At 53.8% G+C, this 22,447-nt stretch overlaps 8 protein-coding genes across 8 annotated transcripts; 5 read left to right on the forward strand and 3 right to left on the reverse strand.

The window, feature by feature from the left end:
- Positions 1–238: 238 nt before the first annotated feature.
- BD324DRAFT_677915 (hypothetical protein) lies at positions 239–5,747 on the forward strand (the record flags this gene model as incomplete). The annotated part of the gene is made up of 9 exons (XM_022018959.1): positions 239–2,653; positions 2,693–3,758; positions 3,802–4,010; positions 4,053–4,207; positions 4,246–4,621; positions 4,667–4,889; positions 4,938–5,073; positions 5,124–5,423; positions 5,479–5,747. The coding sequence occupies 9 exons, from the start codon at positions 239–241 to the stop codon at positions 5,513–5,515; spliced, it is 4,917 nt and encodes a 1,638-aa protein (XP_021874121.1). The 3' UTR covers positions 5,516–5,747.
- Positions 5,748–5,830: 83 nt separating this feature from the next.
- BD324DRAFT_610744 (hypothetical protein) lies at positions 5,831–10,054 on the forward strand. Its single transcript, XM_022014215.1, has 7 exons — positions 5,831–6,271; positions 6,344–6,599; positions 6,642–8,476; positions 8,515–8,753; positions 8,789–8,876; positions 8,913–9,506; positions 9,542–10,054. Exons 1-7 carry the CDS (start codon positions 5,923–5,925, stop codon positions 10,033–10,035), a joined length of 3,855 nt encoding a protein of 1,284 aa, XP_021874122.1. The 5' UTR covers positions 5,831–5,922; the 3' UTR covers positions 10,036–10,054.
- A 1-nt stretch (position 10,055) lies between these two features.
- Positions 10,056–12,455, reverse strand: BD324DRAFT_610747 (putative lincomycin-condensing protein lmbA). Its single transcript, XM_022014216.1, has 16 exons — positions 12,312–12,455; positions 12,226–12,270; positions 12,119–12,187; positions 11,962–12,083; positions 11,756–11,923; positions 11,671–11,720; positions 11,617–11,635; positions 11,472–11,580; positions 11,297–11,436; positions 11,109–11,262; positions 10,968–11,029; positions 10,781–10,931; positions 10,562–10,744; positions 10,497–10,514; positions 10,274–10,462; positions 10,056–10,233 (listed from the first exon to the last, which is right to left on the reverse strand). The coding sequence occupies exons 1-16, from the start codon at positions 12,430–12,432 to the stop codon at positions 10,079–10,081; spliced, it is 1,755 nt and encodes a 584-aa protein (XP_021874123.1). The 5' UTR covers positions 12,433–12,455; the 3' UTR covers positions 10,056–10,078.
- A 216-nt stretch (positions 12,456–12,671) lies between these two features.
- On the forward strand, positions 12,672–13,290 carry BD324DRAFT_647378 (40s ribosomal protein s23; the record flags this gene model as incomplete). Its single annotated transcript, XM_022017641.1, has 5 exons — positions 12,672–12,681; positions 12,734–12,894; positions 12,935–13,034; positions 13,073–13,223; positions 13,272–13,290. 5 exons carry the CDS (start codon positions 12,672–12,674, stop codon positions 13,288–13,290), a joined length of 441 nt encoding a protein of 146 aa, XP_021874124.1.
- A 1,151-nt stretch (positions 13,291–14,441) lies between these two features.
- BD324DRAFT_677918 (hypothetical protein) lies at positions 14,442–15,332 on the reverse strand (the record flags this gene model as incomplete). Its single annotated transcript, XM_022018960.1, has 1 exon — positions 14,442–15,332. The coding sequence occupies one exon, from the start codon at positions 15,330–15,332 to the stop codon at positions 14,442–14,444; it is 891 nt and encodes a 296-aa protein (XP_021874125.1).
- A 238-nt stretch (positions 15,333–15,570) lies between these two features.
- BD324DRAFT_647380 (DIL domain-domain-containing protein) lies at positions 15,571–18,317 on the forward strand (the record flags this gene model as incomplete). Its single annotated transcript, XM_022017642.1, has 6 exons — positions 15,571–15,653; positions 15,687–15,891; positions 15,926–16,540; positions 16,575–16,787; positions 16,820–16,970; positions 17,008–18,317. The coding sequence occupies 6 exons, from the start codon at positions 15,571–15,573 to the stop codon at positions 18,315–18,317; spliced, it is 2,577 nt and encodes an 858-aa protein (XP_021874126.1).
- A 125-nt stretch (positions 18,318–18,442) lies between these two features.
- BD324DRAFT_658455 (hypothetical protein) lies at positions 18,443–20,990 on the forward strand (the record flags this gene model as incomplete). Its single annotated transcript, XM_022018883.1, has 12 exons — positions 18,443–18,680; positions 18,719–18,830; positions 18,864–18,950; positions 18,983–19,106; positions 19,142–19,421; positions 19,456–19,541; positions 19,577–19,687; positions 19,721–19,828; positions 19,867–19,992; positions 20,026–20,091; positions 20,125–20,598; positions 20,637–20,990. 12 exons carry the CDS (start codon positions 18,443–18,445, stop codon positions 20,988–20,990), a joined length of 2,166 nt encoding a protein of 721 aa, XP_021874127.1.
- A 2-nt stretch (positions 20,991–20,992) lies between these two features.
- BD324DRAFT_647382 (hypothetical protein) lies at positions 20,993–22,437 on the reverse strand (the record flags this gene model as incomplete). The annotated part of the gene is made up of 2 exons (XM_022017643.1): positions 20,993–22,189; positions 22,225–22,437. The coding sequence occupies 2 exons, from the start codon at positions 22,435–22,437 to the stop codon at positions 20,993–20,995; spliced, it is 1,410 nt and encodes a 469-aa protein (XP_021874128.1).
- Between the last annotated feature and the right edge of the window lie 10 nt (positions 22,438–22,447).

The following is a 22,447-nucleotide window of genomic DNA, read 5'->3' on the forward strand; positions in this document are numbered from 1 at the left end:
TCCATTTGAAAACTTTACATTGGTCGACTCGACCCAATCTTACTACCAGAATAACGAAGCACCCTACACAGGTTGTCTGGGCGATCAACTGAATCTCAGACCCTTTGAATACAAGGCGTTCGTTCCCATCAGCCAGTGGCAGCCTCAACCCGCCAGTATCAGCAAGTTTGAGCCCGGTCATGATGCCCGTCTCCAATCAGCCAGCACGATCAACCTCGCCATCGAGTATGACACGCCCATGGATTGTCAGGCTCTCGAGAATGCCATGTCATTGAGTTACTCTGCTGTTGGAGAAAATGGCAACCCGCAGATCACCACAAGACGTTGTCTGACTATTGAGACCGACCCTGGTCTTTTGGTCTCCGTTGCGCCATCCGCTTGGCGATGGGAGGGTCAGATCACCGGTGCTGTGGATGGAATTTATGAGATCACCATCAACAGCTTTGCCGCACAGCAAGCTGGCGTCAACACTGACGCCGTGGACCACTTGATCTTCCGAGTCGGACAGGAGGACAACATCATGGTGTTCCCTTATAATGATTACCATGATAACCTCTTCTCAGTCTCTGGCAACACCTTTACCGTCAACCACACTGCCCCAGGGGCTGACCAATGGCGATACTCTGCCGACTTTGGTCAAAATTGGGAACCGTGGCAAAACTACACTGGCGGATCGAGTGAACTCAACGCCACTTTGTTCGAGAACCAGTGGTGGAAAGGACATCATGTGATTTGCCAATACTGGAGTGAGATCTCTGGATCCAGTTTCCACACCGTCCACGATGATGCCGATTGGGATGGTGGACAACGACGTTGGCCACAGTTGCTCGCCAGAGGTCAGTTCAACACTTGGGGCTTCGATCTCGGTGCGCAAGCGCACTTCGAGCTCAACAGTACGGATCATATCTGGACCTTCCCCTTCATGTCGGCCTGGCCAGCTTACATTCAACTCAACATTTGGTCTTTTGACGACTACTTCTACGGAGATACAGATTCTGACGGTATTATTGACCGATTGCCTCCGAACGCTCTGCAACCAAACTTCCTAAACATTTCCGTCCCGCCCGCTCCTCATCTCGCTTGGAACGTCATGATCAACGAGGTCACTGGCGAGTGGAACATCAGTCCGATCGGTCAACAAAACGTCACAACCATTGCCTTTGCTCTTCTAGGTGCCATTCCTGCCATTACGGCGCTCGCGGCTGCTGCCATCTTCCGATACTCTTTCTACTCCATCAAGGTCAACAAATGGGGTATGAAGCCTTCCAAGGAGACTTCCTACTTCCCCATTGGACACAAGGAGAAGGACAAGAAGGATATCGATGAGAAGGGTGCCATGGTGCTCGCCGACAAGCATAGCAAGAATGACAGGATCATTGGCTGGCCAGAGGATCAGAACAAGCGGCGTAAGGTATTGATCGCGACACTTGAGTATGAGATCATCGACTGGAAACTCAAGGTCAAGATTGGAGGTCTCGGTGTGATGTCGTCGCTCATGGGCAAAGCCATGACGGACGTTGATCTGCTCTGGGTCGTGCCAAAGGTTGCAGACCTGGACTACCCTCAAGGAGAATACGCCGAGCCTATTGAAGTCATCATCTTTGGCGAGCCGTACTTGATCGAAGTGGAGACTCACAAGCTGGACAATATCACTTATATCATTCTCGATTCGCCAGTCTTCCGTGCGCAAACCAAGTCTGATCCTTACCCTCAACGAATGGATGACTTGTCTTCGGCCATTTTCTATTCGACTTGGAACCAGGCGATTGCCGAGGCGATCCGACGAAACCCGATCGTCGATATCTACCACATTAACGATTACCACGGTGCTCTCGCGCCCCTCTACTTGTTGCCTCAGATTTTGCCAGTATGCCTCTCGTTGCACAATGCCGAATTCCAAGGTCTGTGGCCACTTCGAACCAAGGACGAGATGAAGGAAGTCTGTGCGGCTTTCAACATCCCAAAGGACATTTGCTCCAAGTACGTTCAATTCGGAAACACCTTCAACTTGTTACACGCCGCCGCGTCCTTCATCTCTCATCATCAGAAGAGTGTTGGTGTGGCAGGTGTCTCTGACAAGTATGGTAAACGATCTTGGGCTCGATACCCTGCGCTCTGGACCCTACGAAACATTGACTCATTACCCAACCCTGATCCGACGGATATTGCGGCCTTGGACGAACAACCTCTGGCCGTTGGCAAGATTGAGATCGACCAAGAGGCCGAAGCCAAACGTCCTGAAAACAAGCGACAGGCTCAAGAATGGGCAGGAATCAAGCAGGATCCCAATTCCGACCTGTTTGTCTTTGTTGGTCGATGGTCCAAGCAAAAGGGTGTCGATCTCATTGCCGATGTCATGCCGTCCCTGTTGGAAAAGAAGCCAAAGATTCAACTTATCTGTGTTGGTCCTGTCATTGATCTCTACGGACGATTTGCCGCCGAAAAACTGGCGCGATTGATGGAAATGTATCCTGACAGAGTCTACTCGAAACCAGAATTTACCGCCTTGCCACCGTATTTGTTCAGTGGTGCCGACTTTGCTCTGATTCCTTCGCGTGACGAGCCCTTCGGTCTGGTCGCCGTCGAATTTGGACGAAAGGGTGCTTTGGGTGTTGGATCGAGACTGGGAGGATTGGGTCTGATGCCAGGATGGGTGGGTACGAGTGACTTTCACATTGCTAACTTATCACAGTGGTTCCCTGTCGAGTCGAGTGCCACACAGCACATGCTGTCGCAACTGACCAAGACGATCAAGTTGGCTCTCAAGTCGACCGAGCATGAGCGAGCGATCCTCCGTGCTCGATCTGCTGTACAACGATTCCCCGTCGTCGAATGGCGTCAACGTTTGGAAGATTTCCAACGACGAAGTATTAACACGTCTCGTTCGCATGCGGGAGAGCACGCATGGGGATACGACCAAGTTGGAATGAGCGGTGGATTCTACCAACAGGATCCAGGCAGTCAGACGTCTCTGGTCGCTGGTCAATGGGGTCGATCGGCTACTCCCGATTCAACGGCTCCGAACTCGCCAGCATTACATGACCGACGACTATCTGGATCTCCAGCGGAACGACAGGGTTACTTTGACAACCAACTCCAGCCTGGCAACAACCGCGCTGCCAACCGAGTCTCTGCTGAATCATTCTACGATGAGGACCCCAATGCCCAGCCACTGTACTTTGATGACAAGCGCAAATCTCGACCCAAGTTCTTCCAAGGAGGATACGATGACGAGGATGCGCCGTCTTCTCAGGGCAGTTCCGACCATGGTGAATCGACCGTCGTTGGATCACTTCGTGAAACGCCTCAGACATATGACAACTTTTTGGCAGCTGCCAACAAGCAATTCGCGAAACAGAGCGGTGGCCGAAATGCACCCGATCCATACTTTGAGTCTCGGAACAGTATGAGCGGGGATATGCCTCCATCTCGACCGTTCACAGTTCACAGCCGAGTCTCCAGTTTCGACTCTATCTCGTCAATCGTGGATGAAAAGGGAAGCTCGCCGCTCAATAAGGCCATGGAGACGTTTACCGATTCGGACGGAGAAGTCGCACAGGCTTTCGTACAGAAACTCAGGGATCTCAGTGCTGGAAACTCTCAAGGCGATCTGTGTATTGAGAAGTTTTTGATCAAGAGTGAAAAGGCATTCTTTGATGAAGTGAAAAAGGAGAAGATGTCTGCTATGTCAGTCAGGTCGAGGGACTCGTTTATCCATTCTCGACCTCAGAGTATGATGGACGGTTTCAGACCGGAATGTGAGTCGAAAATTGGGGGTTAATGGTGATTGACCATCCACAGCGCTGTCCTCTCGCCCGCCTTCCATCGCACCGTATTCGAGATCCGACTATGATGATCGAACGATGGCACATGATGATTATGGTGGAAGCATGTACGAAGAGAATCCCGATACGGAACACATGAACCGGGTCCAAGTCTTCCTGCAGAAATCGATCCTCGGATGGCCATTGTACACCATCGTCATTTCGTGCGGTCAATTACTCTCTGCGGTGAGTTATCGGGATCACAGGCATCATAGCTGATCTTTGCAGACCTCATTCCAATTGAGTTTGTTGGGCGGTACCAACACCATGACGGAGATTGACCTGTACATCATCTCGTCCATCTTCTTTGTCGCTTCCATTGCCTGGTACACCTTGTTCAGGATGAAGCCATCTGTTTGGGTCTTGACCGTGCCATGGATCATGTGAGTGAATCAGACCACAGACACCGGCTCACTTTCAGGTTCGGCATCGCCTTTATCCTCATCGGATTCCCATCTCTCCACGGCATTTTTACCCCTCATCGACAGATCATTTCCCGTGTCGCTGTCTGGTGCTATGCCGTCGCTTCTGGCGCTGGTTTCCTCTTCTTCGGTCTCAACTTTGGAGACGAAGCTGGATCCGCCACCGAGGTCTGGGTCGTTCGAGCATGTGTCGTTCAAGGTCTGCAACAGATTTGGGTCTCCGCTCTGTGGTACTGGGGTTACACGCTCAACGGTATCAACCCGGACCAATACGTCACGCCCACGGTCATCATGTACATTGTCTGGCCCCTTTCCGTCATCTCGTTCATCTTTGCATTCCTCATGTTCCGTGGTTTGCCAGAGTATTATCATCAGGTGAGTCATGGCAGAAGGACAATGGCCGGGCTGACTCGTATTTAGATCCCACCCTATGTGCCCAACTTCTTCAAGACATTGGTCCGACGCAAGCTGGTCATTTGGTTCTTGATTGCCGAAATCCTGAGGGATTACTGGCTCTCTCCACCGTACGGTCGAAACTGGCAATTCTTGTGGGCACAGGCAGATGTTCCCAAGTGGGCAGTGGTCATTGAAATTGCCGTCTTCTTCCTTGGAGTCTGGGGTCTCTTTATGGGTCTCTTAATCAGTGAGCTAGTGACTCCGACTCGGTATCAGGACTGACACGTCTCCGTAGAGTACTCCAAGGTCCACTCGTGGTTGCTTCCCGTCTTTGCCGTCGGTCTCGGTGCGCCGAGATGGTGTCAAATGTGGTGGGGTACTTCCGGAATGGGACTCTTCGTTCCCTGGGGTGGTGTCGCTGGACCATACATGTGAGTGGCGTCTTCGCTTGGGGCTCGGACTCTTGGCTGATTTACTGCAGCGGAACATGTCTCTGGTTATGGCTCGGAGTGCTCGATGCGATTCAAGGTGTCGGTTTGGGAATGATCCTCCTCCAGACTTTGTCACGTTTGCACGTCTGCGCAACGCTGGCCGGGGCTCAGATTCTCGGATCGGCCGTCGTCATGATTGCTCGAGCTACTGCTCCAGACAAGATCGGACCTGGCAATGTGTTCCCTAACTTGGCCATCTGGGACCCTGAGACTGGCAAGAACAATCCATTTATCCACTGGGAGTTCTGGGTCTGTCTCGTGTGTCAGATCATCATTGTCATAGGCTACTTGTGAGTGGAAGGAGTGTCCCATGCAGGGTACGAACTGATCATCTCTCCCTTTTAGCTTCTTCTTCCGAAAGGAACAGTTGAGTAAACCCTAAGTTGTGATCTGGAATAGAGTAGAAAGACTGTATAGAGAAGAAGAAGGCGCTGCGCGAAGAAGACTGATTCGCACTTCACGACCTTAGGGTCAGCAATGACCCGTAACGACATTATCTGACAACAACCCCTTTCCTCCCCTCCCCTCCCGTCCCCGTCCCCGTCTCGTGCCTCTTCCTCTTTGCTTATCTATGGACAATTGAGCAATCGAAGAGTCATGCATGTGTGATCAGTAAAAGATGAAGTCGAGAGAACACATATAAGTTGAAGAGTATTGCCACTGCCGGGTACTGTCCTTTTTTCTTTTTGGGCGAAGGTTCACATTTCTGCATTCGTCTCTTGTGAACAATAGAGTGCCTTCAACAGCGACTGAAGATGCTTTCCCTTATATAGCATCTCGTCCCGTAGGATGGCATCGTCTGACCTGCTCAACAATCTCCCGGCATCAGCCTCGATTCCGGTCTATGGCCATTGGGCTCTTCGATTTCACGAGACTATTCAATGTCGACGGTATACCATCGCCTCGGAGGACGCGAAAGCCGGGTCGTCGTCCCTCGATCCTGACCTGAGACTCGAGCATGCGTGGAGACAGATCAATAGCACGACCTTGACCGATGTTGCAGATATACTTGACTCTGGTTGTGCGATCGTTGCTCCAGTGAAGAATGAACAGAGTCCTGAAAAGTCTTCCGACTCTACTCCCTGCCTCTGGGTATTCAGTTCAGGTCGGAAAGAGTTGAACATTCCTGGTCTTCAAGGTGAGTCTTCAATTGGGAGGGAGAAGAAAGGGGTGGGCGCCTCCGCTGAGCTCCAAGCTGAAGTCAACTCAGAGGAACCAGAGGCATCCATAGACCCCTTGGACCTCATCTCGTGTGATGTCCATGGATCCAACTATGATTGTCTGAAAAGACCAGGCGTGCGAGAAGGCGGTACTGTGGAGTCGAGGGATAAGTGTCGAAATCTGCGTTGGACACCCAAACCTGCCGTGGCACGCGCTTGGAGCTTGTTGACGGACGCTCTGGTCGAAAGTCTCGCTTGGAGAAAGGGGAGGAGAGTGATTATGCAACCGATTCATCAAGCATACGAGTATGTCCAAGGGGGTCTTTATCTTTTACTGACAGTTCAAAGGGGGCATACGGAGCTACAAGGTCTATTATATCCGCTGTCGAGAGACAAGTGCGCGCTTCGGATTCAGGCGAAAGAGCCTCCTCGCATCTCGCCGAAAGATCTCAATGTCCTCGACATGCCCAATCAGCTTGTCTTTGTCCGCCCATTGTACCTACCTGCCATCACGTTGGGGCCCTTCAGCCCGAACGATACTCAATCCACCATCCTCTCCGAATCCTTTTCCGCGGCGCTCGGCTCCACTTGGAATACAGATAGGACAGGCAAGCAATTGGTCACTGAGTTGGATCGAACTGTGTATAATGCTTGGTCAGTGGTATGGGTACCGAGGCTCAAGTCGAACGATAAGAGCGTCGACAGCTGGACATTGAGCCAGGGTATCTTGACCGTCTGGCCCACTCACCTTCTCCTGGATGCGTGTCCGACTCGCCCAACCTCAATACCTGTCTCTCAACCTCCTGGATCCATCTTCGCTTCGACCACGCCAGACGACCTCATGGCCTCAGCCACGGAGATCTATCAACTCATGTCCAGGGAAGCATCTTTTCCAACCGCACAGTTTCATCCCTCGGACGCGACAACTGTCGTCCCACCTGATCAATCCGCAGCGGTCATCAGCCCCGAGTCACCCATATTCGGCTCCGAGTCTGAGCAGGGCGACAAGTCCGACATTGATGACCTCTTCTCTGCTCATTCCGGTGAAGACGAGCCAGTGGTAGAGACAAAACGTCCTGTCAAAGCAGAAGTCGACTTTGAGCTCTTGTCAGAGATCGCGGACGAAGATGAGGTGCAAGAGGAAGAGAAGCAGGTCCAATTGGAGCGAGACGTCATCATGGACTTTGCACAGGAACAGGATTCGGAAGACGAAGGCGAAGGCGAGGCGGAAGGTGAAATCACTCAGATCACCGAAGATGACTTTGCGTTTTTCGACTCGCCGAGATCACCCCAGGATGAGGTGTTTCCTACTGCGCAGACGGAAGAAGAACCTTATAGGGCTCCCGAGGAGGAGGCCGCGGAGCCTGTAGAAACGGTCGAGCCAAAGCCCGAGCTGGACGAGCACCCGGTAGAGGCAAAAGAGACCGATGGTGACACAAGTATCGTCAGACCCGTCAAGCAGGTCCAATTTGCGCCATCGCCACCTTTACTTGATCATTCTCACACGCACAGCAGCCCAGAATTCGATCTCATCCCGACCGACTTTGTACCGCTACATCTCGGTCCAGTTCGCGCTTCTGCCTTCCCTTATTCTCTCCCCTCTCCCGCCACTACTCCTGAGGCTTTGCGCGTCGAACTGGTCGATCGCCTCCGTAAGCCAAACTCCAAGTACAAGGATGATTACGCCGCTGCATGGGACGTGGAGTCTGATGTCTCTGATATGGAGCCGGATGATGGCTCGCCACCAGGACCGCTCACCCCAGAATCCATGATGGATGATGGTAGCGCAGCGGGAAATCAGAGTCTCATTTCAACGGAAAGTGCTTCAGAAGCTGATCAAGAACTTCGCTGGCGGAGCAAGAAATGCATCTCCGCCGACTGGTTGTGGTTACGGGAGCAAGCGGTCGATGTCCTTGCCGTGCCTTGGGAAATCGGGTGGGCTGGTGGAAGCAAGTCCGATGCCGCAGTGGAGCCAGAAGATCATGTGGTTGACTCATCCATACTCGAGGAGCTGGACTGTTCGCGCCTGGCAAACCATATCTTGGCGGATCGTCACTTGCGGATGTATATCGAGGGATCTGATGCGTTCCGTGTCAATGTGGCAGTCGCGGAAGCACATGAAGATGACACTCTCGCATGGATGCGACAAGGCTCGGCACTGTGCGAGTTCATTGATCATCATGGTGAGTCAGCGGAGTGAGAAACTTGAGCTGACCGGTAGACAACGAGATGCACAACCCGTCTGGCAACCCAAAGTCTTTGGCACCTTTGAGCGTCCACGTCGGGTTCGCCGGTAGTGTGATGAGCCTGGGTGCTGCTGGCCTAAGGTACTGGCCACAATTGGGCCTCGAACCGGTCGGTGGGAGAAAGGACATTGCATTCTCTGTCCTGCATGAGAAGGCCAGCGGGGCGGAAGGCGCGACGTTGCGTTTCCTCCAGGCACTCGAAGGCGTCTACGAGGTGAGTCATATCTCGTGACTTTGCTGAAGCTTCAGAGCCTTGGATTGGGGAAATTGACAAAGCAAGGGAGTATCTGGGAGCAAGTCGCAGCGTGCGACCCATCGGATCTGGTAATCACGCTCAGTAAGTGTCTGATCTCGATTCTTGCTGATCATGCAGACACACGGCTCTGTCAAGATCTCGACGGCGCAGCCATCTTTTGCATACTTTTCTCGACCGACCTGCAGACCATCATCCGCGCTGGATTCTCGTCAAAGATCATCGATCCGACCCAGGATGGACACATCTATCATATCTTTCCAGGGCGCTTCCCATCGCAGGAAGATCTAGTCACCATCGCTTTTGACATTTACGATCGGATCCCTAGACCCGTCAGGCCGATATCCATTCGGGGTCTGCCCATGAGTTCCTCGGTCGCCTCCATCCAATCACCTCACTTCACCTTGGTCAATGAGGATCAGCGGAAGCCTGAATTGACTCTGGCCTGGCCTCTCAAATCCTACGACGTCATGAACCGATGGACCATGATTCATTGTGCGTACGATTACGACGAGGATCTCGACATGGCCGTGGCAATGGTGCTCGATGATCAGGGCCAGTCGTGGCGCCTGGGCACCTTTCTGGGTTTGAAGGATTCCGGGACCCGCATTGCCAAGCTTTGGGATTATATCAACGACGTTGCCGAGCAAATGGCGGTAGAGTATCGTCTGACCATCTTTGCGCCACCTACGTTATCCGTTGTCGAACTGAACTGTGAGGGGGCATGCGCTGGATGACGCTGACGAAAGGTTGGAAATCTGCCATTGTAAAGTCGAAAATACCTACCTCTATCGTGCATGCCTCGGGCACGGCATCAAGTCGCATCAAACAAACATCACTGAAACCGATCGGAGCCATCCCGCCGGCGCTATTTGCCGACGCCTCAACAAGGCTCATTGACGAGTCTTTGACAGCGTATTACGCTAGTCACTACACACGGGCACCCGTGCATCTCCCTGCGAGACCAGACTCTTCATCGCATCACCTCTTGTTCCCTCACTCGGTGTTCCTGCTCAGCATCGCGATGCCGAATCTCAGCTACGAATCGACAACACTCTCTGTCCTTTATCACGAGTCACCTCCCGGCAAATCAGACGAAGACATTTCGCTACTTCTTGCGGGAGCGATCTATCGATTGATCGCGCTCGGAAGATTGAGATTTGGCTTTGACTCTAGTCGTCCTGCACATGTGGAAGGAGTGAACAAGGTATTGTCGTGTTTCAGAAAGATTGCAGCGGTGTAGAGGCAATGTAATATCTTTTACCGTGTTGTATGCATCATGGCACTCAGATCTCTCCCACGGCACATCCATCTCCTCGGAGATCGGATCCGCAAGCCCACACGTTTCGACCTGAGGGGTCTCTGACAGCTTGGATGATCTGTCCTCGACCCATAGTGAATCGAGCATAGTCTGATGCTCGTTCGCAGCGGTGGCCCATGGCTGACGTCGTCAGTGGGGATCAAGTGAAACAGAGACACACCTGTGAGCTGTTGAATGACCTCGTCCGAGATGCCCTCTTCGATCCAGATTTCGGAATCCATATCACCAGCGTTGGACGCTCCTTTTGTGGTATTGTCGGGTAGACCAGCAGAGATACAGAATCGGGGTGCATCGAGAGCAGATTGGGACGAAAAGCCTCTGAGCTTGTTTAAGAGGACTTGAAGGTGACCTGGTGGTCAGCGAGAGCAGCGGACGTACCCCACCTTGTGGCTGCATGAAACCTGCCAAGAGTCGTCAGCGTCTCACTGACTTGGTTTGCCCTACTCACCTCCCATCACACCAAAGCTCATCAATAGCTCGCCATTTTGAGTCACCATGCCTGGGATAATCGTGTGGTAGGGTCTTTTACCGCCCTTGAGGCAGTTGGGATGGCCCTCTTCCAGTACGAACCCACTGCCACGGTTTTGAAGAGTGAAGCCGCATCCAGCAGGAATAGCCCCAGTGCCAAAGCCTTGACTGTGAGTTCGATGCAGCTCTATACACTCACCAGCATAGTTGGAAGCGATAAAGGAGCAGGCATTGCCGTCCTTGTCGGCGGTGGATAGGTAAATGGTATCGGACGAGTGCATGGGGTTCCCGTGTTCGACTCGGATGGCCTTTTTGGGATCTATTAAGCCAGCTCGCTTGGCTAGATATGGCTGGTGGCGTCAGTGAGACTCACGAGTCTCGCTCACCTTGCTCAGAAGCTCGTTCGTTGGCATTTCTTCAACATCGGGATCGGTAATGTAATACTGAGCTGGGGAATCAAAACCAAAGTCTTCATGATCTGCTCACTGTCTGAGACGCGTCAGCACGATTCGACGGACAGAACTCACCTGCAAACGCCAGTCTAAGTGCCTCGATGAGGATGTGAAGATAGTCCGCGGAATTGTACTCCAAGCTCAAAATATCCACTCCGTGCTTCTCCTCGTACGCCTCAACGATACCCAAGGCAACAAGGGCAGTCAGGCCTTGGCCGTTAGGTGGACACTGAGGGTCAGAGAATGTAACGAAATGGACCCACTTCCCAGAGAGTGACTCCCTCATCACCTGCCATTCCGACTCGAAAATCATACTTGATTGGCTCGATAACTTGCGCCTCGCAGGAGGCGAGGTCTTCCATGGTCATGACACCTCCTTTGGATTGTACGAGATCAACAATGGCTGGGATGGTCAGTCGAGTTACATAAGATCCTCACCTTGAGCTATGCGTCCCTTGTAGTAGCCGTCATGTCCGTGCTTGGCAACGGCTTCGAACGTGTCGGCAAGCTCTGCGTGTGTCATGATGTTTGATTCCAGGGGAGGGTTCTTCAAGTCAGCAAGATGCATGGCGATGAGACTCACTCCATCGGGCATCATCATCCTGTTGCATCAGCTCGCGACACGAGGTCCACTTACTCGTGCCAATTCGGCGAAGCATTCTTGATGAGTTTCTCTGACCGTTGATACTGAAGCCTTTAGCGAGGCAAAGTGTAAGGCTCACCCCTCGAGCGCTAAACTCGTGCTCTGGAACTCCCTCGCGCGCCATGCGAATAGCAGGATCGAGAATTTCTCTCATGGTCAAGTTGCCCGATCCAAACTCTTCGACAGTTTTGAGCCATCCCGCAGCGGCGCAAGGCACCGTTACCGAGTTGAGGTTGTCGTACGGGATCTGGTCGTGAGCGATTGAGTGAGTGTGTTCTTGCTCACCGAATTTCCCTTGATGCCTTGGGACCGTAGATGCTCGACCGAGAGTGCCTGAGGAGCCTTTCCGGAGCCATTTATACCTCTCACCGTCTTGGTCTTTGCATCGAAAAACAAGCAAAAGATGTCTGGGGTTTCAGTCATGACCCTCTCAATGGCTCACCTCCACCGATGCCGGTGCAGCTTGGCTCACAGACGTTCATCGCTGCGGCAGTGGCGACAGCAGCGTCGGCTGAATGTCAGTCTTGCTAAAAAGCTCCCGAGGCCCACCTGCATTGCCTCCCTTCTTCAAGATCTCGATACCTGCTTGGCATGCTGACGAAAAGTCAGCGACATCAGTGTATGCAGTCAGTTACCTAGAGGTTGACTCGTGGCTACAGCTCCCTTGGCCGAGAACACTGTCGATCGACGAGATGGAAAGTGAGCAAACTTGGGCTCAAACGAGGGGTGAACCTTTCTGAGATCTAGCGAGACCATGTTGCTGCGATGACTGAGAGGATGCAACACATCTCGAATCGCTTATCCCCTGGCCGCGGTGACCCATCGGATGATGCCGATCCCGCATAGTTGGAAGGCGGAGACTGCCGAAATCGAAGCGATCGGATTTAAGCCAAGGGTCTCGCCACTGAGTTATTAACGCCGATGTCCTCCCCTCGCCGGCACTCGCTACCTCTGAGCTCGTATGCAGAGTCTCCTCATCCATCAAGACATCCACAATGCCAGGCTGTAGGTTGCTGCATACATCCTTTTAGGCTCTAAGACTGACGATCATCCCCAGCCAACAAGCCAGCCGGTCTCAACGCCGCTAGAAAGCTCAGGACGTCCAGGCGGGACAACCGATGGGCCGACAAAAACTACAAGAAGCGAGCTCTTGGTAAATTCTACAAGACCTCTCCCACTGGAGGTAGTTCTCACGCCAAGGGAATCGTTCTGGAGAAGGTGAGGAGTTGGGAGTGGACGTTTGGCTCATGTTATTTAGGTCGGTGTTGAGGCCAAGCAACCCAACTCTGCCATCCGAAAGTGTGTCCGTGTTCAGCTCATTAAGAACGGAAAGAAGGTCACTGCTTTCGTCCCCAACGGTGAGCAGCGGGGTCGGGCGTGTTTCTGATCAGCTCAGACGGTTGCTTGAACTTTACCGATGAGAACGACGAGGTTTTGATTTCTGGATTCGGTCGACGTGGAAAGGCAAAGGGAGATATTCCAGGTGTCCGATTCAAGGTCGTCAAGGTTGCTGGTGTGGGTCTCTTGGCTCTCTGGAAGGAGAAGAAGTGAGTCTGGTGTGGACCGATGAGGGTGGATACTGACGGGTGTCTCAGGGAGAAGCCCCGATCATAATTGGTGGAATCCCTCGGGCATGCATGTACGATGACTAGAATGAGCATGATGGGATAACAGCAGTACCTGGCTCGTCGATGTCACGGGAGGCTGCAATCTAATATCAGAGCAGGAGTTTAGATGTTGGGCAGCGCTTTGGGAGTCGAATCTCCACCACTGGATGCCTGCTCGTCTGCCTGATGTCTCACTGCCCGAGGCAACGTTAGGCTGTGAGCCCCAGGTGTCAGAACGCCCACGGTCTGCAGTCTGTCTCATATCTCGCCAGTTTGAATGGCCCAGGCTTAGACAATTTGCTGACACGCTTCAACGAGTCTACAGCACTATGGAAACGTTCACGTAGGTCCATGAGCTCAGATTCGGATGGGCAGAAGTGCCTGGCATGCCTTCAACAGAGTTTCTCCTAGTGATACTTGGTCAATCGCGCAGATTCGACGGCTTTGACCGCCTATTGGACAGCTCTCGCAACGATCTGTCTTGTCCTCTCAGCTACATTCCTCGCGACTGGGGTCAGTCTGTGCGAGTCGTGTATCGTCTCCAAACAGCTTGAACAATCCTCGAGCGTCTCGCAAACTACCGCGGCTTCGCGCCAGTTGATCACGAGTCTCTGACAACGCCTCACTGTCATGGGGACGAGCCAGATATTGAGGAAGCACCGGCCCCTATGCAGATCTCGAAGACACGTCCAGTTGATGAGGTAAATTGATACCTTTGAGGACTGACACAGTGCCCTTGACCAAGTTGTACAAGAGAACTCTGCATACACCGTTCGGGTCTTCACAGTGTCTCTGCAGGACGTTGCTGCTAGCTTGTCGAAGGACTGACGCAGAGCGGGCAGTTGTTCCAGACGCATGAGATCCCTCAGGTGATCGAATTTACTCTGTTCACCGGTACCAAACACAACACTCGTATCACAACCCAACAGTGCGTCGAGTGGAGGTAGAAGCTGGCAACTGGACATGTCGGTCTGGTGGCGAGGGAAGCGTAGCTGGTCACGCAGCGTCTGTACACAATCCCGCCTTCTTCCTGTGGGCAAATGAGACAAATTATGACCCTCTGAAAGGCGAACAAAGCAAGTGCCACAACGACAGTATCTGAAATGCTCAACTCCTTGGCACTGCATACGAGCTCAATACTGGCTGATCGCTGCATGTCTATTCCTCCTCACTGACGTCCGACTCCGGTTCACCTGGCGCATCTTGATCGTCTTCTATCACTCGTGCGGGCATCCCGATTTTGGCAACCTCAAGCGGCCACGGATATGTGGGATCACCATTCGGTAGCTGAGCGCTCTTCTCCATCCTCTCGACCCAGATGGAGTAGTTACCGAAACCATGCGAGCAGGTGTTCATCAGAAGGGTTCGACATTGTGGGGAAACTGTCCAGACAAACTGGCTGTACAGAGACGCGAGTGACCAATTGATTTCCTCCTGTGTATCCTGTGACAAGTTTGCCGCTGATACCGCTTGTGTGGCGGCAGAAATCGCTTGCTCGAGGATGGTTCTTGCCTCCTTGGACAGCTTGGTCACCACCTTGCCAAGCTCAGCAGCGTCGCAGAACAGATCGGTGCAGTCTTCACATTTTGTGCCGGATGCTGTGAGGGGGTCATCGATCCAAGTAGCCAGACGCATACCAAAAGGCACCGAAGGCAAGTATGCCGAAGCGGGCTTCAGTGGGAACATGCCTGGTAGGGTATCATTGTTCTCGGTGGAGAATGTGAAGGACTCTTGGTGAGCCTGACTGACTCCCTCCAGAAAGTGGGCGATGTCTGCTGATGCTGTTTTGATAGCATTGGCGGCAGCGCCCTCTTGGCCTTGCACTCTGGCCAGATTTCCAAAGGACTTTTGGAGTTGCTCGACCCGAGCTGTCGTCTGAGAATGTAGCGTCCCGAAATAGTCGGCGATCACTTGCTCGGTGGAACAATCCGAGTGTGAGATCAACTTTGGAGAGGCCCATCGATTGACCTCAACCTCCCCGTTAGCCGTGCCAGACGCAAGATCTGTGGGTGTTCCGGCAGAAGTCGTCTCGTTATTAGATTGGTTCATTGTGTGGTGGCAAATGGTTCTCTCGCTTCCAGCTAAGACAAATGCAACTCGACCTGAGACTCTTTGTGCATGCGCAAAGGAGTGACCTACAGCGTCAATTTCAGTGTCCGACTACAATGGAGACTGATATGTACGAAATGCCACAAATCGACCTGCCACCCTGCGAATTCTGAAACGCGTTTTGGGCTATCCGCACCTGGTCACAACATCATATCTCGAGTTGACCCATGAGCCCATCATGACCGTCCCAGAGTCCCCCATGACGGGGTCTTCATTCCCGAGTCCTGATCTGAGGCATCCGCCATCGAGCTCACGCGGAAGGTAAGTCCATTCAGCAGGCAAAGCTGATGGCAGGGTTGTATCGACACCCCTGCCGCTGTTCCTATCGGATCCATCTCCAAGCAGCCTGCTTCCTCAGCTCGAGCAGACAAGATCTGGTGCAAAGGGAAAGGGGAATGAGGTCAGAGCGGCGCTCATTTTGCGTCTGTCCCTGCAATGGGCAATCGAGCGTGCCGATGTAGACTTGTTAGGCTGGCTCTTGAGTCTGGACGACCCCTGGGTGAGGATGCCAGTCCTCTGTCTGCTGACGGCAGCGCTCGATTTTGGATGAGGAGGCACAGCTGATGGAGGATGAGGATGGTTGGAGTCCTATTGGCATGATGATTCAGGCCAGTTGTGGCAGGCAAGAGGCGGAGCAAGGTGTCCGGCTGTTGGTCAGTCGCTGGGATCTGAATGTGGGACCAAGAGGAGGTCGGGATCGAAGTGCGTTTGGAAACAAGATGTCGCTTACTTTAGCTGGGTGGACGCCGCTACACCTCGCCGCCATGATCTCTACTCCGCCGCTGGTGTCTTTTCTCCTGACGCGAGGAGCGTCACCTCATGAACTTACCCATCGTGGTTTGACACCGTACGACTTGATCTCAGACATTGCGGACAGACAGGAGATTGCGGTTCTGCTGGACCACGCGATTTCGGCCGCGCCTCACGCTGCCGAGATGCAGCACTCGCTGAGCTCTGCGCGGAAGGCCATGCTGGGCAAGCGGCGGGCAAAGGCCGTGGCAAGATTGAGAAGGAAGGACGAAGATGAAAAGCGACATCAAGTGGATCTGGCGAGGGAGAAGTGGATCCAGGAGATGGCAGCGGTGGTCGAGGTATCTCCGCAAATGCTCATCGAAAATGAAGGGCAAGATGAGGGTGCAGGATTGAGCGTGAGTTTGAGCGCGCGGACTCGGCTGACCATAGCACGACTCGATCGTCTTTTCGCTGTCCCACCTTGACAGGATCTACGACATTCTCATCACGGGCTACCCAACTCAATGCTGTCCGGTGGCGCGCAGAGCCTTGCCTGCCAACGCGCTGTATCTACACGCTAAATTTGCCTACTATCAATGTGACGAGACTTGGCTCGAGGAGCTCATTGAGGGCGCTGTGGAGAGGATCGAGCAGGGGGTCTACGTGAGCGAGAGTCTCTGCAGAGCTGACGGCAGGGAAACATGGAGAACCTGGCGTACCTTGCATTCTGGGCTTATAATTCGTCCCTGTTACTCCACCTCTTACGGTCAGATGAAGGCCTGCGGCGCGCGTGCCAGGAGATGGAGCTCCTCGACATGATGGAGGAGCTGATACATGCGATACATGGTGGGTTGATGCGCTCGAGATTTGACTCACACAACAGTCTTCATCATTCGAGTCACGGAACGGCGCATCGACGCGGTGCTTGATACCGCGCTGCTCGATCACGAAACCCTGGAGGACTTTGACGATGTTCGCTTCGAAGGCGACTGGAACTTTTTCAAGTCGATCCGAGGGAGAAAGGCACCTCCGAAAGCGGTGGACGTATTTGGTACGCCAAGTACAGACTTTGTCCCATCTTCCCCCAGTCTGTTTGGATCGCTGCAGAACGTTGCCAATGGGTCCCCGTTCAAGTCATACCGATCGCATTCGTCCATTTCAGATCTCGACTCTGCAGATTCTTCCGCCACCGCTGTCGCTCCCCCATCCAAGCCGCTGCATGTGACACGAGTCTTATCTGCAGTTCTCATGGTTCTGCAGCTGTACGATATCAATCCCATTGTCACTGTGCAAGCATTCTCACAAATCTTTTTCTGGATCGCAAGCGAATTGTTCAATCGCATCTTGGCGAGGAAAAAGTACATCTGTCGATCTAAAGCTGTGCAGATCAAGATGAACATTACGGTTCTGCAGGACTGGGTCCGGGCTAACGGGCTGCCGAGTCGGATCGCAACGCTGCACCTGGAGCCGGTGACTCAGTTGTTACAATGGCTCCAGTGTTCGTCCCAAATCCGACAGTTTGACACCCTCATCGGAACCCTGCAGAGTCTCAAGGCGCTGAATCCGCTGCAGATGAGACGAGCGGTCAGGGATTATCGATACGAGGTCAACGAGGGCAAGATGACGGAGGAATGTGCGCAGTATCTTGTGCAGTTACAAAAGGATTGGGAGAAGCGCAGATTGCAGAGCGGCCCGAGGGAGGTGGCAAAGGGGACGTCAATTGATGCCCTGTTTGATGGATCGACCTCTCTGGCCGACTTTATCCCTCAGTCGGGTCCGGAGTGCTTGGGCGAGCTTCTCGACAGCAAATTCATGTTGCCGTTCCAGCTGCCCACGGGGAAGAGCCTGGTCGCGACGCCGCCGCCAAACGCCGTGACCTCTCCCACTGAGACGAGATCGATCCTAGCCTGGACGATTCCTGACGACTCGCACCTCCGCCAGATGCCAGACGACTTTATACGGTGGTACAAGGAGCGCAAGGCTCAGGCGCGCCGCCAGGAGGAGTCCATCCGACCCAGAAAGTCGCCCTCAACCAAGCGCATGGCAGATGCGACACCGAGCCCGGCACTGCGCTCGAGTCAGAGCTTGGAGGCGTTGCGGAAGAGTGCAAAGATGACGTTTGAGCCGGTCATGCTGTCTCATCAACGTTCCGAGAGCTTTGAGCTCGAGGTGAGGACACCCCAGAGCCCATAGCAAAGAATGTATTTGTGCGCGGAAAAACGCGACGATTTTGAATTTTCCTTTCTTCTCTCAACATCATGCTCTGAGTCATGGACGACGAGAAGCCAGTAAAGGTGGAGGAGGAGGTGGTGGTGAAGATGGAGCTGTTCTCGGCAGACTCTCCCAAGGTGGAGCCTGTTGTGGACTTGCCGCCGCGCAGTCCGACACCTGCAAAGGAGGCGCCCGGCCCGATGCTCGTCAACCATCTGCCAGTGGCATGGGAGGAGGCTCACGAGACGTTTGTCGAATTGGAGAGATGTGTCTATGAGCGGAAGGATCTGGGCCTGAGTAGAGAGCAGGATGAGATGATGGTGTGCGACTGTGTGTACGACAAACGTGGGTGATATCAAGGACCCTTCACTGCTGACGAATAGATGATCCCGATGCGAAGCCTTGCGGACCGTATTCTGACTGTATCAACCGAGCTATATTCATCGAGTGCTTGGCTGAAGAATGTCGTGCCAAGTCGCAGTGTCAGAATCAGAGGTGGGTGGGGCGATGCGCTCTCGCTGACGTTAGGTTCACCAAGCGGCAATATGCCCCTGTACAGATCGTTTTGACAGAAATGAAGGGGTACGGGCTAAGAGCAGAAGAAAACATTGCTGCGTGAGTATGGATCTGATCTAGCTGACAGGCAGGGGAACACTGATGTACGAGTACATTGGCGAGGTGGTGCAGGAAAAGACGTTTAGAAAACGGATGCAGCAGTATGCGGATCAGGGGATCAAGCATTTTTACTTTATGATGTTGCAAAAGGAGGAGGTGAGGTGAGATGGGACGACCCAGCTGACCTCTAGTATATCGATGCGACGATGAAGGGCGGGATCGGACGCTTTGCGAATCATTCATGCAACCCAAACAGCGAGGTACAGAAATGGGTCGTCGGGAGGCGGCTGCGGATGGGCATCTTCACCAAGCGGGATGTACTCCAGGGCGAGGAGATTACATTCAACTACAATGTCGATCGCTATGGACACGACGCGCAAACTTGCTATTGTGGCGAGCCAAACTGTGTTGGAACGATCGGAGGCAAGACTCAGACGGATATCGGGACGATTGACGACTTGTTTCTCGATGGTGAGGTGGAGGTGGCGATCAGAGCTGATCATAGCCTTGGGAATCTCTGACGAGGTGGAGGAGTTGGGTTTGAAAGGCAGCAAGAAGAAAAAGTCACGGCAACTGGACGAGGACTGGACGGTGCGTCAAGCGCTAGGTCGTCGAGCTGATGGCAGCCCACACTCAAACCCATTGCGTCAGAGCAAGAGGTGCAAAAGGTGGCCGCGGCGATTCGTCAATCGGCGGAGAATCCAAAGATGATGGCGAGATTGCTGGAACGGGTCAATGTGAGAGGCAGCGTGGGCATAGCTGACGAGAAGATGACAGAGGAACCGCTCATTCATCGGCAGCTGATGCGAATGCATGGGTTCGGCCTGATGAATATGGCTCTCACGCAGCTGGCAGAGGAACGGGAGGTGGTGTTACTGGTGAGGCGGTGTGAGGGCTCGGCTGGGCTGACGGCCAGGCTCTCGAAAGTATGAACAAGTGGAAGCTGCAGATCAGGAACAAGATCGAGGATTCAAATATCGAGGAACCGGTCAAGGTGCTGAGCCGGAGTGACGATCGGGAGATCAAATCGGTGGCAAAGACGGTGAGCGGGAGGGAGAACATTGTTGACGTTTAGCTATTGGACTATTGGTCGACTCTAGAGTTGTCATACAGGATCCCGAGAAAGTCCAAGATCAGCACTGTGAGTCGAGACCACTGCAGCGCTGACTGGCAGCTCGACGCTGAGGACGAAGCCGCGACCACAACCATTGCCGAAGCAGATGTCCTCCCGTCATACTCGGAGCTCCGACGCCCCCAGGCATGGGAAAACACCAGCTTCATTCAGATCGACATTGCTCCTGTTCGAGCCCGGCCACCACCGTTCATGCGGCCTCGACCTCCGCCGGTCGTCCGGCCGCCGCCGACGCATACTCATTCGGCCGACCGTTCCAAGCTGGACGCCATCATTGCGCTAGCCCAACAGTCTATGCCTGTGCTTCCCGAATCACCTGCAGCCGAATCGAGTCGTTCGGGATCTCGCTCAGCAGATCCAGAGAGCGTGGATCGCCGCAAACGGATGAAGCGAGAGGAAGATGGATCGAGAAAGGAGAAGCGGCTCAAGGTCTTGGTGGGAGACGTCGTGGTCAAGTCCATGTCCAAATATCGGGAGCAGATGGATCATGATACGTTTAAACGATATGCAAAGGAGGTGAGCGAATGGGATGGGCATGCTCATGCTGACGGTAGTGCACAACGATACTCGTAGAAAAGGAGAAGAAGGGACATTCATACGCATCCTCGAGGCATCCTCAACTATCAGAGGAGAAAAAGGCCAAGATCAAGTCTTTCACCAAAGAATTTGCCCACAAAGTGCTCAAGCGGCTAAAGGAGAAGGGCAAGCTGAGGCGACCGGAGAGTACAGTGATCGAGACTCCAAGCAATGATCTTCTGGAAATCCTCGAGTCAGACGAAGACAGTCCGAGCGAGTCCCCGTTGACGGATCGTAATGCCATCCGAGTGGACAGTTTTCGACCGGGTCATACGCCATCGCAGACGCCGACATCGGGTGACCCTTCCCCCACAGTGGATCCACACAGATAGCTCTATGCATTTAGCCATTCGAGTCCTGTGGGATGCTGGCCATTGGCCAGAGCGGAGGCAATGGCGGCCGCGGATGCGACGCAGTCGTTGACACTGGGGCCATAGTAGCCGGCGCCGGCAAGCGAAAGGGTGCCATGCCAAGGTTGCAGTGCTGCTCCGAGCTCTCGCATGCGGGCGTAGTGTCCTGGTAGGTAGGTCGGGATGCAGTCACGCTGAAGGTGCGGGATCGCGTGCGTAGGTGTGAGTGAGCGCAGTGCGGGCAAGACGCCGTGAAGGTGCTCGAGGGCCGGGGAAACGAGGTTGGGCGGCATGCTCGAGCCATACGTGGACCAGTAGGGACCACCCATCATGACGGTCAGCTTGGTCACCGAGTGGTCGTCCAAACCAGGCAGAGCTGTAGAGTCAAAGACGACGCCGAGGACCCCGTGAGGGTCATGCTTTGGGACAAGATAGCCAAATGCCTCGGGGTGGATTTGAGACGGAGGGGCGGGATAGACAAAGTTGACAACGCCGACCGTTGTACTGGGATTGACGGTGAGGTGAGGAAGTGACGCGATCTTGGCGAGTTCGGCAGGGGGAATGCAGGCGATGACGTGGTCGGTTGTAATGAGTCCTCGTGACGTCCTGACGGTACCAGGAGTGAGGCTTAGGACCTTTTCGTTGAGACGCAAGTCGGCGCGCAGCGAGCTTGCCAGGTGATCTGTGAGTGTGGCCAAACCGCCCTGCAGGCCGTAGGACGCCCAGGTGGCCGCTTCCTTGCCGAGAGGGCCGAGTTGAGCCCAGTGAGCGGCAGCCGTTGCGGTGGTTCTCTTGGAGGCCGTCGAGGGAAACAGTTTCATCCATAGTAGTCCCAAGACCACCGATCGGTATGATTGCGCCTTGTAGAAGCTGCCGAGGATGGCCTCTGCAGAGAGATCTGACGACGAAGCAGCGTAGATGCCATGAAGGCCAGTCGAAGCGAGGGCTGCGATCGAGTGACCAAACTTGCGCGTGAGAAAGCTGTCCACAGATTCGTCGGATCGAGCTGGGCGGAAGAGGTCGAGGGGTTCAGTAAGGACGGAGAACACGGTCCGTGGAGTAAGTGCAGATCGCACACCCACGGGCTCGAGCTTGCCGTCTTTGAGAAAGAACCTATTACGCGCTGAAGGGCTATCTCGGGGAACAGGGACGATGGAGGACTCGAGTCCAATGTCGCGAATCTAGCGTCAGCGCAGTCCCAAGAACTTCAACGCACCATTTTCAGCATGATTGCACCGGCTGAAGAACGTCCCGGCCGTATACTCCTTGGTCCACCTTCGAGTACCACGCCTTGACGGGTGGATTGTACCCATCCTCCAAACCGATTGCTCGCTTCGATGAGCGTGATCTGAGCCGTAGGGACTGCTCGCGAGATGTGATGTGCGGCGGAAAGTCCAGTAAGGCCTCCACCGAGGATGGTAATATGCATAGTGTCAAGT

Source organism: Kockovaella imperatae (genome assembly GCF_002102565.1).
Source record: "Kockovaella imperatae strain NRRL Y-17943 chromosome Unknown BD324scaffold_1, whole genome shotgun sequence".
In the NCBI taxonomy this organism is placed as follows: domain Eukaryota; kingdom Fungi; phylum Basidiomycota; class Tremellomycetes; order Tremellales; family Cuniculitremaceae; genus Kockovaella; species Kockovaella imperatae.

Coding starts and splice junctions, on each gene's coding strand:
- BD324DRAFT_610744 (XM_022014215.1), top strand. CDS start 5,923: ATGGCATCGTCTGACCTGCTCAACAATCTCCCGGCATCAGCCTCGATT. Junction 6,272..6,343: donor GAACATTCCTGGTCTTCAAG/GTGAGTCTTCAA, acceptor AAGTCAACTCAG/AGGAACCAGAGGCATCCATA. Junction 6,600..6,641: donor CCGATTCATCAAGCATACGA/GTATGTCCAAGG, acceptor GACAGTTCAAAG/GGGGCATACGGAGCTACAAG.
- BD324DRAFT_610747 (XM_022014216.1), bottom strand. CDS start 12,432: ATGGTCTCGCTAGATCTCAGAAAGGTTCACCCCTCGTTTGAGCCCAAG. Junction 12,188..12,225: donor GAAGAAGGGAGGCAATGCAG/GTGGGCCTCGGG, acceptor ACTGACATTCAG/CCGACGCTGCTGTCGCCACT. Junction 11,030..11,108: donor ACTTAGACTGGCGTTTGCAG/GTGAGTTCTGTC, acceptor TTGATTCCCCAG/CTCAGTATTACATTACCGAT.